This window comes from Eubalaena glacialis, chromosome 10 (genome assembly GCF_028564815.1).
Source record: "Eubalaena glacialis isolate mEubGla1 chromosome 10, mEubGla1.1.hap2.+ XY, whole genome shotgun sequence".
Lineage (NCBI taxonomy): Eukaryota > Metazoa > Chordata > Mammalia > Artiodactyla > Balaenidae > Eubalaena > Eubalaena glacialis.
Window position 1 is genome coordinate 109218980 of NC_083725.1, and position 13486 is coordinate 109232465.

The 13486-nt window shown below is 39.7% G+C and overlaps 1 protein-coding gene across 1 annotated transcript in view; it reads left to right on the top strand.

Moving 5' to 3' along the window:
• The window catches only part of PTPRJ (protein tyrosine phosphatase receptor type J), a 166823-nt gene that overhangs the window by 143015 nt on the left and 10322 nt on the right, over nucleotides 1-13486 (top strand). The window contains exons 14-20 of the mRNA XM_061201764.1: nucleotides 4901-4988; nucleotides 7131-7172; nucleotides 7725-7733; nucleotides 7831-7918; nucleotides 8471-8561; nucleotides 10621-10694; nucleotides 10800-10934. Coding sequence (XP_061057747.1) covers nucleotides 4901-4988; nucleotides 7131-7172; nucleotides 7725-7733; nucleotides 7831-7918; nucleotides 8471-8561; nucleotides 10621-10694; nucleotides 10800-10934 — 527 coding nt within the window. The remainder of the gene's footprint in view (nucleotides 1-4900; nucleotides 4989-7130; nucleotides 7173-7724; nucleotides 7734-7830; nucleotides 7919-8470; nucleotides 8562-10620; nucleotides 10695-10799; nucleotides 10935-13486) is intronic.

Below are 13486 nucleotides of genomic sequence, written 5' to 3' on the forward strand. Positions count from 1 at the left end.
CAAGTCCAGGAAGTGCAGTGAGTCCCATACAGGATAAACCCAAGGAGAAACACGCCGAGACACATAGTAATCAAATTGGCAAAAGTTAAAGACAAAGAAAAATTATTGAAAGCAGCAAGGGAAAAACGACAAATAACATACAAGGGAACTCCCATAAAGTTAACAGCTGATTTCTCAGCAGAAACTCTACAAGCCAAAAGGGAGTGGCATGACATATTTAAAGTGATGAAAGGGAAGAACCTACAACCAAGATTACTCTACCTGGCAAGGATCTCATTCAGATTCGATGGAGAAATCAAAAGCTTTACAGACAAACAAAAGCTAAGAGAATTCAGCACCACCAAACCAGCTCTACAACGAATGCTAAAGGAACTTCTCTAACTGGGAAACACAAGAGAAGAAAAGGACCTACAAAAACAAACCCAGAACAATTAAGAAAATGGTCACAGGAACATTCATATCGATAATTACCTTAAACGTGAATGGGTTAAATGCTCCAACCAAAAGACACAGGCTTGCTGAATGCATACAAAAACAAGACTCATATATATGCTGTCTACAAGAGACCCACTTCAGACCTAGGGACACATTCAGACTGAAAGTGAGGGGATGGAAAAAGATATTCCATGAAAATGGAAATCAAAAGAAAGCTGGAGTAGCAATACTCATATCAGATAAAATAGACTTTAAAATAAAGAATGTTACAAGAGACAAGGAAGGACACTACGTAATGATCAAGGGATCAATCCAAGAAGAAGATATAACAATTATATATGCACCCAACATAGGAGCACCTCAATACATAAGGCAACTGCTAACAGCTATAAAAGAGGAAATCGACAGTAACACCATAATAGTGGGGGACTTTAACACCTCACTTACACCAATGGACAGATCATCCAAAATGAAAATAAATAAGGAAACAGAAGCTTTAAATGACACAATAGACCAGATAGATTTAATTGATATTTGTAGGACATTCCATCCAAAAACAGCAGATTACACTTTCTTCTCAAGTGTGCATGGAACATTCTCTAGGATAGATCACATCTTGGGTCACATATTAAGCCTCAGTAAATTTAAGAAAATTGAAATCATATCAAGCATCTTTTCTGACCACAACGCCATGAGATTAGAAATGAATTACAGGGGAAAAAACGTAAAAAACACAAACACATGGAGGCTAAACGATACGTTACTAAATAACCAAGAGATCACTGAAGAAATCAAAGAGGAAATCAAAAAATACCTAGAGACAAATGACAATGAAAACACGATGATCCAAAACCTATGGGATGCAGCAAAATCAGTTCTAAGAGAGAAGTTGATAGCTATACAAGCCTACCTCAAGAAACAAGAAAAATCTCAAATAAACAATCTAACCTTATACCTAAAGGAGCTAGAGAAAGAAGAACAAAAAAAACCCCAAAGTTAGCAGAAGGAAAGAAATCATAAAGATCAGAGCAGAAATAAACGAAATAGAAACAAAGAAAACAGCAGCAAAGATCAATAAAACTAAAAGCTGGTTCTTTGAGAAGATAAAAAAAATTGATAAACCATTAGCCAGACTCATCAAGAAAAAGAGGGAGAGGACTCAAATCAATAAAATTAGAAATGAAAAAGGAGAAGTTACAATGGACACCGCAGAAATACAAAGCATCCTAAGAGACTACTACAGGCAACTCTATGCCAATAAAATGGACAACCTGGAAGAAATGGACAAATTCTTAGAAAGGTATAACCTTCCAAGACTGAACCAGGAAGAAATAGAAAATATGGACAGACCAATCACAAGTAATGAAATTGAAACTGTGATTAAAAATCTTCCAACAAACAAAAGTCCAGGACCAGATGGCTTCACAGGTGAATTCTATCAAACATTTAGAGAAGAGCTAACACCCATCCTTCTCAAACTCTTCCAAAAAATTGCAGAGGAAGGAACACTCCCAAACTCATTCTATGAGGCCACCATCACCCTGATACCAAAACCAGACAAAGATACTACAAAAAAAGAAAATTACAGACCAATATCACTGATGAATATAGATGCAAAAATCCTCAACAAAATACTAGCAAACAGAATCCAACAACACATTAAAAGGATCATACACCATGATGAAGTGGGATTTATCCCAGGGATGCAAGGATTCTTCAATATACACAAATCAATCAATTTGATACACCATATTAACAAATTGAAGAATAAAAACCATATGATCATCTCAATACATGCAGAAAAAGCTTTTGACAAAATTCAACACCCATTTATGATAAAAACTCACCAGAAAGTGGGCATAGAGGGAGCCTACCTCAACATAATAAAGGCCATATACAACAAACCCACAGCAAACATCATTCTCAATGGTGAAAAACTGAAAGCATTTCCTCTAAGATCAGGAACAAGACAAGGATGTCCACTCTCACCACTATTATTCAACATAGTTTTGGAAGTCCTAGCCACGGCAATCAGAGAAGAAAAAGAAATAAAAGGAATACAAATTGGAAAAGAAGAAGTAAAACTGTCACTGTTTGCAGATGACACGATGCTATACATAGAGAATCCTAAAGATGCCACCAGAAAACTACTAGAGCTAATCAATGAATTTGGTAAAGTTGCTGGATACAAAATTAATGCACAGAGATCTCGTGCATTCCTATACACTAATGATGAAAAATCTGAAAGAGAAATTAAGGAAACACTCCCATTTACCACTGCAACAAAAAGAATAAAATACCTAGGAATAAACCTACCTAGGGAGACAAACGACCTGTATGCAGGAAACTATAAGACACTGATGAAAGAAATTAAAGATGATACCAACAGATGGAGAGATATACCATGTTCTTGGATTGGAAGAATCAATATTGTGAAAATGACTATACTACCCAAAGCAATCTACAGATTCAATGCAATCCCTATCAAATTACCAATGGCATTTTTTACAGAACTAGAACAAAAAATTTAAAATTTGTATGGAGACACAAAAGACCCCGAATAGCCAAAGCAGTCTTGAGGGAAAAAAACGGAGCTGGAGGAATCAGACTTCCTGACTTCAGACTATACTATAAAGCTACGGTAATCAAGACAATATGGTACTGGCACAAAAACAGAAACATAGATCAATGGAACAAGATAGAAAGCCCAGAGGTAAACCCACGCACCTATGGTCAACTAATCTATGACAAAGGAGGCAAGGATATACAATGGAGAAAAGACAGTCTCTTCAATAAGTGGTGCTGGGAAAACTGGACAGCTACATTTAAAAAATGAAATTAGAACACTCCCTAACACCATACACAAAAATAAACTCAAACTGGATTAGAGACCTAAATGTAAGACCAGACACTATAAAACTCTTAGAGGAAAACATAGGAAGAACACTCTTTGACATAAATCACAGCAAGATCTTTTTTGATCCACCTCCTAGAGTAATGGAAATAAAAACAAAAATAAACAAATGGTCGCTAATGAAACTTCAAAGCTTTTGCACAGCAAAGGAAACCATAAACAAGACGAAAAGACAACCCTCAGAATGGGAGAAAATATTGGCAAACGAATCAACGGACAAAGTATTAATCTCCAAAATATATAAACAGCTCATTCAGCTCAATATTAAAGAAACAAACAACCCAATCCAAAAATGGGCAGAAGACCTAAATAGACATTTCTCCAAAGAAGACATACAGATGGCCAAGAAGCACATGAAAAGCTGCTCAACATCACTAATGATTAGAGAAATGCAAATCAAAACTACAATGAGGTATCACCTCACACCAGTTAGAATGGGTATCATCAGAAAATCTACAAACAACAAATGCTGGAGAGGGTGTGGAGAAAAGGGAATCCTCCTACACTGTTGGTGGGAATGTAAATTGATACAGCCACTATGGAGAACAGTATGGAGGTTCCTTTAAAAACTAAAAATAGAATTACCATTTGACCCAGCAATCCCACTACTGGGCATATACCCAGAGAAAACCATAATTCAAAAAGACACATGCACCCCAATGTTCATTGCAGCACTATTTACAATAGCCAGGTCATGGAAGCAACCTAAATGCCCATCTGCAGACGAATGGATAAAGAAGATGTGGTACATATATACAATGTAATATTACTCAGCCATAAAAAGGAACGATATTGGGTCATTTGTTGATACGTGGATGGATCTAGAGACTGTTATACAGAGTGAAGTAAGTCAGAAAGAGAAAAACAAATATCGTATATTAATGCATATATGTGGAACCTAGAAAAATGGTACAGATGAACCGGTTTGCAGGGCAGAAAATGAGAGACAGATGTAGAGAACAGATGTATGGACACCAAGCGGGGAGAGTGGCGGGGGGGTGGTGGTGGTGGTGTGAGGAATTGGGTGATTGGGATTGACATGTATACACTGATGTGGATAAAATTGATGACTAATAAGAATCTGCTGTATAAAAAAATAAATAAAATAAAATTCAAAAAGAAATTTATTGAAATATAGTTGATTTACAATGTTGTGTTAGTTTCTGGTGCACAGCAAAGTGATTCAGTTATACACATATATATTCTTTTTCATATTCTTTTCCATTATGGTTTATCACAGGATATTGAATATAGTTCCCTGTGCTCTACAGTAGGACCTTGTTGTTTATCCGTCCTATATGTAATAGTTTGCATCTGCTAATCCCAAACTCCCAGTCCTTCCCTCCCCCACCCTCCCTCCCCATTGGCAACCACAAGTCTGTTCTCTGTGTCTGTGAGTCTGTTTCTATTTCGTAGATAGGTTCATTTTTGTCATATTTTCGATTCCACATAAATGTGATATCATATGGCATGTCTTCCTCTTTCTGACTGACTTCACTTTAGTTGTCTGTGAACACCTCTTGAAGTGCCTCCCATTTGGACTTTTCCCAGGTGTCATATGTGGAGCAGTGTTTGGATGTATCTTTGGTGCCTTGGTTATTGTGGCCGTAGGAGGCTTCCTCTTCTGGAGAAAGAAAAGGTGACTATTGCTTATGTTAACAATATTATCCTACTTTTAAAGGGAGCTTTGTATTGTGGGTAACCAGACAGTCACACAGGTGGAAGGGATAGTATAATGAGCCCCCAGGTCCCCATCATCCAGAGTCTTCACCGTCTGGCCAGTCTTATTTCATCTCAGTCTCTGAGCTGGAGGGTTTTATTTTATTTATTTATTTATTAAAAAAAATTTTTTTTTAAAGCATTTATTATTTTTTTAATATGTTTATTTATTTGGTTGCACCGGGTCTTAGTTGTGGCAGGCAGGCTCCTCAGTTGGGGCTTCAGGGCACCTTAGTTGCGGCATGCATGTGGGATCTAGTTTCCTGACCGGGGATCGAACCCAGGCCCCCTGCATTGGGAGCTCAGAGTCTTAACCACTGGACCACCAGGGAAGTCCCTGTGAGCTGGAGGGTTTTAAAGCATTAGGTCATGGTAAACACTGCAACAGAGGGGGCTGCTTTCAAACAGGCGTTCTAGTTCACAAACCAAAGTGTTAAGAGATGGCGTTTTAGAGTCAGCTAAGTTTGAACACACGCTCTGTCTCTGACTGGTGGTTAGGGAGCTTGGCTTTAATGTCTTGGATAATCTATGATACGGGGATGATAATAGTGCCTAACTCGTGACGCTGAGGAGCATTAAATAAAAAAAAGTGCTTTGACAGTATCTTATACCTCTTATGCTATTATTATTTTATCAGTACAGTTACTCTTTGGGGTAGTTAAATAGTAAAAATAGCAACTCTGCCTTGAGCACTTACTGTGTGCCTGGACTTGTGCTTTCCATGAATTCTCTCATGCATGAGGCTCTATGAGGCAGGTCTCCCAAGCCCATTACAAGGATGCAGAAGCTGAGTGTAGGAAGTGTGGAAATGGACTTGAACCTGGTCTTTGCTTTTCATTGCACACCCTCCTGCCTGACCATGCAGGGTGTGAAGCCTGTGTATCAGCTGGGATTTATTTGCTGTTATCGGATGCTGCCAGCCAGGGGATTTCATCCTGGCCCAGGGTTTCTAATGCATCCTACGCCTGGTCTTCTGCCACTGCCTTGCTCTCCTGGGTTGACAGGCAGTGCCCGTATTACATCGTTTTGCATTAGATTCTGATTTTTTTTTTTTTTCGAGGGAGGGGTCAAAAACAGCTTTATTGTTTCTTATTAAAAGAAAAGTTATACATATTTATGGCAAAAAATAAAAAAACAACAAAAAACAGAAAAGAAGGGCAAAGAAAAGAAGTAATCCATAATCACACCCATACAAAACTACTCTTAACATCGATGTGATTACAAAACTCACACAAATACACACACACATCCCCACAAACAGAATCATATTATACATATCATTTTCTGGCCTGCTTTGTTCACAAGACATTGTGGACGGCTTCAGTTCTTCTTCATTTTAAGTGGCTATTGAGTATTCAGCTGTATGGAAATTATTCAACCAATTTCCTGATGTTTTTAGGTATTTTGTTTGTTTGTTTGTTTGCCACAGTTGCTTATCCTTGTATGTAAATCTGGGCACATTCATGATTACTCCCTTAGGCTAAATTCCAAGCTGGGTAATTGCTGGGTCAGTGGGTATGCATGTTATCAATTTTGATACGTGCTGCGAAATTGCCTTCCAGAAAGTTTTTTTTTCTTTTAACGCCAGCATGGGGTTTAGCCAGCAATACAGGAGAGTGCCAGGTGCCCGACCACCTTGCCGACACTGGATGTGTATTTTCTGGTTTATTACATTAACTTTATCAGAAAGGCTTTCTCAAAGCCAAAACCAAAACCAAAGCCAAACGAATAACAAACCAAGAAAACAAAAACCAGAGCACTAAATAACAGTGTGGCTTTACGCTAGGGTGGTGCTGCTGATATGTATTTATCCAGAGAAATTCCTACACATTGCTTGAGTAAGATTCTTCGATACTTTTAGACGGTATAAAAGAGAGTAACTTCACAGGCTTATACTCAGCATTTGCTGCTTAGACCGTTAAGCTTAGTATTCGTGAGCAGGATGTAATGCTGTGTATGAACTAATGCTCAGCGAAAAGGCATTTTGTAGATACACAAAGGGGACAAAGCACAGAATTAAGCTGTTTTGATCTAATGGGTCTTTTTTTTTCTTTCAAAACAGGAAAGATGCCAAGAACAATGACGTGTCCTTTTCTCAAATTAAGTAAGTCTCTAGAGTTATGCACCTTAATACATTTAATCCCTCAATCTGTTCAGTGCCTATTTTGAGGTTTTTTTTTTTTTTTTTTTGATGGAAACTGCTGCCATTTTTCCTGATTGACAGGTTTGGACCTAATCATCCAGAAGTTCTTATTAGCCTTGTTATTCTGCAAGGAACCTATGTTTCCTAGTCTCCTGAAGCTAGCTTCCTTGCCGTGTTGTACAATGGCAAGGGGAACCATACTTTTGCCATGTAGTCTACCAACAAATATATATTTTGTGATTAAAAAAAGGTTATGAAGATCTAGGAGGAGAGAACTTGCTCAAAGTCACAAAACCAATCAGTTACATAACAGGGTCTAGAAGTCAGATTTCCTGATGCGTATTTCATTGTTTTGAAAATAACATTACAGTGCCACCACCTGCCACTGCCCGCCCGCCCGCCTATTGTATTATAGGTTTTCTTTGGGAAGATGTTTACTATCATCTCCAGAGTCATGGTTGAGTCATTTTTTTCTAACTGCTTATTTTTTTTCTTTCCTTTTCTATGATGAAGACCTAAAAAGTGAGTAAACTCTCCACTTTAAAAAAAAATAACTTGTATTTTTCTATTTTGAGTGTGAACTTGGTTGAATGCAAAAAATCCTGTTTTGTTTTCCTAGATCCAAGTTAATCAAAGTGGAGAATTTTGAGGCCTACTTTAAGAAACAGCAAGCTGACTCCAACTGTGGATTTGCAGAAGAATATGAAGTATGTGGCTATAAATGTTATGTTTTTAATTGCTCTACGTTTTTCCTGAAAGTTGGAAAACTGCCTGTTTCCGTTTTATGGTGAAGTTTTGGGTGAGAGGCAGCCCTCTTTGAGGGGAGAGAGAAGCTCTTGCATGTCCCCTGGGGGCCCCTCTGAAACCTCTTGGGGAGGATCCCTCCTTGCTTCATCCAGCCTCTGGAAGCCCCAAGCATTCTTGACTTGTGGCCATATAACCTCCATCTTCACATGTCTCCCTTGTGTGTCTGTATCTCAGTGTCTTTTCTCCTCTCATAAAGACACCAGTGATATTGCATTAAGGGCCTTGCCCTACTGCAGTATGACCTCATCTTATCTTGAGTACATCTGCGAAAGCTGTATTTTCAAATCAGATTTCATTCACACGTACTGGGGGTTAGAACTTCTGCATATCTATTTGAGGGACGCAATGTTACCCATAACATCTCTGCATTCCCACTTTGTTCTGTCATACTCTCTGAGTAGTATAACATTTGAACACTGAGTAAATGAACAACTCATATGTTCTGTTTTTAGGATCTGAAGCTTGTTGGAATTAGTCTACCTAAGTACGCAGCTGAACTGGCTGAGAATAGAGGAAAAAATCGCTATAATAATGTTCTACCCTGTAAGTTGTTTTTTCCACATTACTTTCCCTTTTTTCCATCACTGGCATCACATCTCTAACAATAGAGGGGAGAAGAATCCAGATACGAACTAACCACTTCCATAGCCATTCCTTAGTCACCTTCTGTGTGCTAAGCATGGTGTTTAGGCATATGCCATTGAATTCAATCCTCACAATAGCCTTAGGAAATAGGTAGTAGAATAGTCGTTTAGCAGATGAGAAAAATGAGGCACAGAGTGGCTAGGTGATTTGTCCAGAGTCACACAGATAGTCATGGTGGGACCAGGCTTGGACCGGGTCTGTCCGTTTCATTCAGGGAAAAGGCCAGAGTCTGTGCTTTGAACCCCTTTATTCCCACAGCTCTTTTATTTCAGTTAGTATAGTTCTGGAATGAAGGGGAGAAGGAGGAGGGCAGGCAGGGAGTAATGCTTTCTGTTTGTCCAGATACGTCTCTGGTTGGCTGCGTACGTTCCATGGCTAAATATGAATTACATTTGGGTTCATTCCTGTCTTTTTTTTTTTAATTGTCTGTTTTACTTGAACTTGTGTTTTTCTTTCCTGGCCTGAAATGTTAACTTCTGCTTAGATTCAGGATTTTCTAGCTCCTCCCTTCTTTCTCTTCATTCCTCGCCGCCCCTCCAGCACTTATATTGACAGCAGACATTGACTCATGCGTGTCCTGAGAGAAACGCTTTTAAAACTAGGCTGTCGGGATCTGCCTCAGCTCTGCGCTTTGAGGGTTAACTCAGGATTATTGGCCTGTTCTTGTGGATGTCTGTGGAGATTTTCAGAGCCAGAGTTTGGCTGTTGTTTTTATTGGGAAGATTTTAGGCTGAAACTCATGTTGGTAACTGGGTTTAGAATTGTTGTTATTTTGTTCAGGGGTGGGTGAGATAGCGGATAGTCAAAGACAGGGAAACGTAGGAGCTGCTGCTTATAGCTCAGGCTAATAGTTGAGATTTTAAGGATATTATTTCATTTCTGGAGTTGGACAATTTTGTGTGTGTGTTTTTTGAGATGACAGTATATAGGAAACATGAGAATTTTATGCTTTACATCCTTCCACTTATAGTAGTCTTTTTTAAAAAAATTGAAGTATAGTTGATTTACAATGTTCTGTTAATTTCTGCTGTACAGCAAAGTGATTCCATTTTAAATATATATATATACACACACATTTTTTTTCATATTCTTTTCCATTATGGTTTATTATAGGATATTGAATATAGTTCAGTATAACTGTGTTATACAGAACCATGTTGTTTATCTATTTTATATATAGTAGTTTGAATCTGCTAATCCCAAACTCCTAATTTATCCCCCCACCCCCTTTCCCCTTTGATAACCATATGTTTGTTTTCCATGCCTGTGAGTCTCTTTCTGTTTTGTAAATAAGTTCATTTGTGTCATATCTTAGATTCCACATATACCACTTACAATAGTCTTATACATTCAATTTATTTTTGCATTTGGGACTGTCTTTTTATAACAACTTTTTTTTATGAGAATAGAGCAAGTGTGAAAGGCTTAACTGAGTATCTACGCTGCTGTAGTGGAAAGGGCACTGGATTTGAATTCTGACTGCCATTCACCAGATGAAAGTGCTTGGAAAAATCACTTAATCTCTCTGACCCTCAGTCTCTTCCTCTTTAAAATGGGCACAGAAGCTTGTAGTGTGGTTATGAGGAGTAAATAACATTGCTGAGGGCCTTCCCTGGCTCATGGTACTCACCCAAGGATGGTAATAGTTGGTTTCACCTGAGAAGGCAGTCTGGAGTGGTTAAGACCTTGGGACCTGGTGCCAGGCTGCCCAGGTTCAAACTGTGGCTCTGCCACTGACTAGCTCTGCCCAGGTGATCATGTAACTTCTCTGTGCCATAGTCACATCTGGTGACTGTGGGAATGAAATAAGGTCGTGGATGTAAAACGCCAAGCCATGCAGCTTCAAGGTGTGATGGAGCCCCTGTGTTGCCACTTTGTACTTTTTTCTCTTGTAGTCAACTCACCTCACACCTTTGCTTCTATTCTAATATGGAACTTTTTTCTTTGAATGTCACAGACGATATTTCCCGTGTCAAACTTTCAGTCCATGCCCATTCAACTGACGACTACATCAATGCCAACTACATGCCTGTAAGTGGAGAGCGGGGCTCATAGTGCTGGCTGGTTAGGAGGAGGTCCTCAGAACTCCTCTTGCTGTCTCTTTGAGGTTGAATATGTGCTGCTTTCCATTTTTAGGGCTACCATTCCAAGAAAGATTTTATTGCCACACAAGGACCTTTGCCCAACACTTTGAAAGATTTTTGGCGTATGGTTTGGGAGAAAAATGTCTATGCCATTGTTATGTTGACCAAATGTATTGAACAGGGAAGGGTAAGTATCTTTTATTTTTATTATGATTCAGTTCAATTCGTTCATTCATATTTATTGTGGTGGGAGGTTATCTTAAAAACGATTTGTCTTTTTTTAAAAAAACACTCCCCCAAACATTAGCACCTCTGTTCTTAGAAGTGTGTTTTCTGACTTTTTCTCCTCTAAGAGAAAAGTTTTAGAAAAATGTTAAAAAATTCTATGTTATCATTACCTTCCTTTGTGGTCAGTATTCATTAAGTCACTGCTGCTGGCATTAATGAACAGCAGAGGTTGGGTTAGTGAGGCGGGAGAAGTCACGTGCAGCTCCGTTCTTCATCAGCTCTGTGAATGAGTGCAAGCCCGACCTGCCTCCAAGCAACCAGCTGCACCTGTGAGATGACCAATTTGACCAACTCAGTGATTTTCAAAGTTAGTCTATAGCATTGGGACCCCTTCTTTATGCAAAATTTCTGATGCATCCCCAGAGAAGTCTCAGCAGTTCCCTCTCCCTTCTGATGGCCTGGAATCCCCCCAGCCACTTCCATCAAAGATAAGATTTCTTCTAGTAATAAAATCCCATCTTTCCATAAATGGACCCAAGGAGAATTGAAAAACATGGGCTAAACTCAGAAAGTCTGTGCCTGAGGAATAGGACCTAATGTGCTTTCTGAATTTTTTCACGTAGGTTCGTTACTTGAAGAATAGGATAGGAGTCAAGTCCCTTTTCTTTTTGGGCCATGCTAGTTCCCCCACCAGGGATCGAACCCGTGCCCCCCTGCACTGGAAGGGCAGAATCTTAACCGCTGGACCACCAGAGAAGTCCCAAGGAGTCAAGTCCCTAAGCCAGTGGTTCAGAAACTTTAACGTGCATCAGAGTCACCTGGAGGGTGGTTCCGCCTCCAGAGTTTCTAATTCAGAGGGTCTGGGTGGACCTCCGAGTTGCATTTCTGACAATTCCCGGTGCTGCTCCAGGGTGCATGCTTTGAGTAGCACTGTCCCGGAGATAGTGCCAACCTGTCAGGCATCATTTCTTTTTTTCTTCTTTTTTTAATAGTAGAGCTTTTATTTAATTAATTAATTAATTAATTTTTGGCTGCGTTGGGTCTTCGTTGCTGCACGCAGGCTTTCTCTAGTTGTGGCGAGCGGGCTCTAGAGCCCAGGCTCAATAGTTGTGACGCACGGGCATAGTTGCTCCGCGGCATGTGGGATCTTCCCGGACCAGGGCTCGAACCCGTGTCCCCTGCCCTGGCAGACGGATTCTTAGCCATTGCGCCACCAGGGAAGTCCCTGGGCATCATTTCTTTTAATGTGCTGTTCTTTCACCTTAATTTAGCAGATGTTTATCCGGCCCCAAGTATGTGTAACGTCCTGTGCTAGGGGCTGGGGTTGGAGGAAGGAAAGGTAACAAAGAACAGTTAAGAGGTGGTTCCCTTCTTCATATTGTTTGTGACACAGAAGGTTGGGTTCTGCACCCACTTCTTGCATTAGAACAGGTTATTATGCAAACGAAAGGCCATTGCTTATGAATGCAAATAAACTTTATGGTGCTGTTGAGCCCAGGGCCTCACACATGGAACATTCTCCTAAATATCTGTTAGATAAATGTAAACGACATAGTTAAATTAACAAAGAGCAAGAAGATGAATTTAATGGGTCCTTGTTCATCATCAGTCGGGAGAGAAGTGGATGTTACTGACCCTGGGTGAAAGGGGAAGAGAGCCAGTGTATTTTCTGCACTAGATTCTCCATATATGTTAGTTTTTCCTATAACAACCCTGTGAGGTGTTATTCTTTTATAGATGGGGAAACTGAAGCTTAGAGTTTAAGAACTTGCCCACAAGGTAGTAACATAAATCCAGAGGGTAAGAGACAACCTGGGCAAAAGCTCCATGTCAGTGTGTGTCCCAGTCCTGTGTTCTTTCTTGGAGCAGTGGTCCAGAAGCTGGGATCTTTTAAAAAATACAGATCCCTGGGTCAGAGTCAGCATCTCTGGAGGTGGGAAGCAGGTATCTGTTTTTAAAGCAAAACAAACTTCCGAGGTGAGTCAGATATCAGTCAGGGTTAGAAACCATTGCAGGAGAGCACACTTTGGAAAGTTTAGAGAGAGAGAGTGTGTGTATATATGTGTGTGTGTGTTTCCAGTCAGTTACTAAATGGGGATTCAGATAGTCTCAGAGAGCAGTTGTTTCCTGATTTTTATTTCTGTTCACATCTGCCCATTGACTTTATAAAAATCAAAGACCCCCAAATGATTTAATCTGATTCTCTTTATTGGTGTCCATATTTGTATTGCAATTAGTGTGTATCTAAAATTATTGGGAAAAGTTCTCATTTCTTCTGCTGCTTAGGGTTATAGGTCAGTCAGAGAAGTTTAGTTCAGGGAGCAGTTAGTGGAATGGCTGCTGTAGGGCTGGGGGAGCTGGGTGGGCATGGTGTCCCCCGTGAAGAAACAGCTGCTGCTTAGCTCTGAGTCAGTTTTTGTGCAGAAATGGGGGCTCAGTGTTGGCTAGATCTTCTGATTTTTCAAGAGAAGCCAGAAATCTGGATTTTTATGGGAAAACTCCCAAATTTAA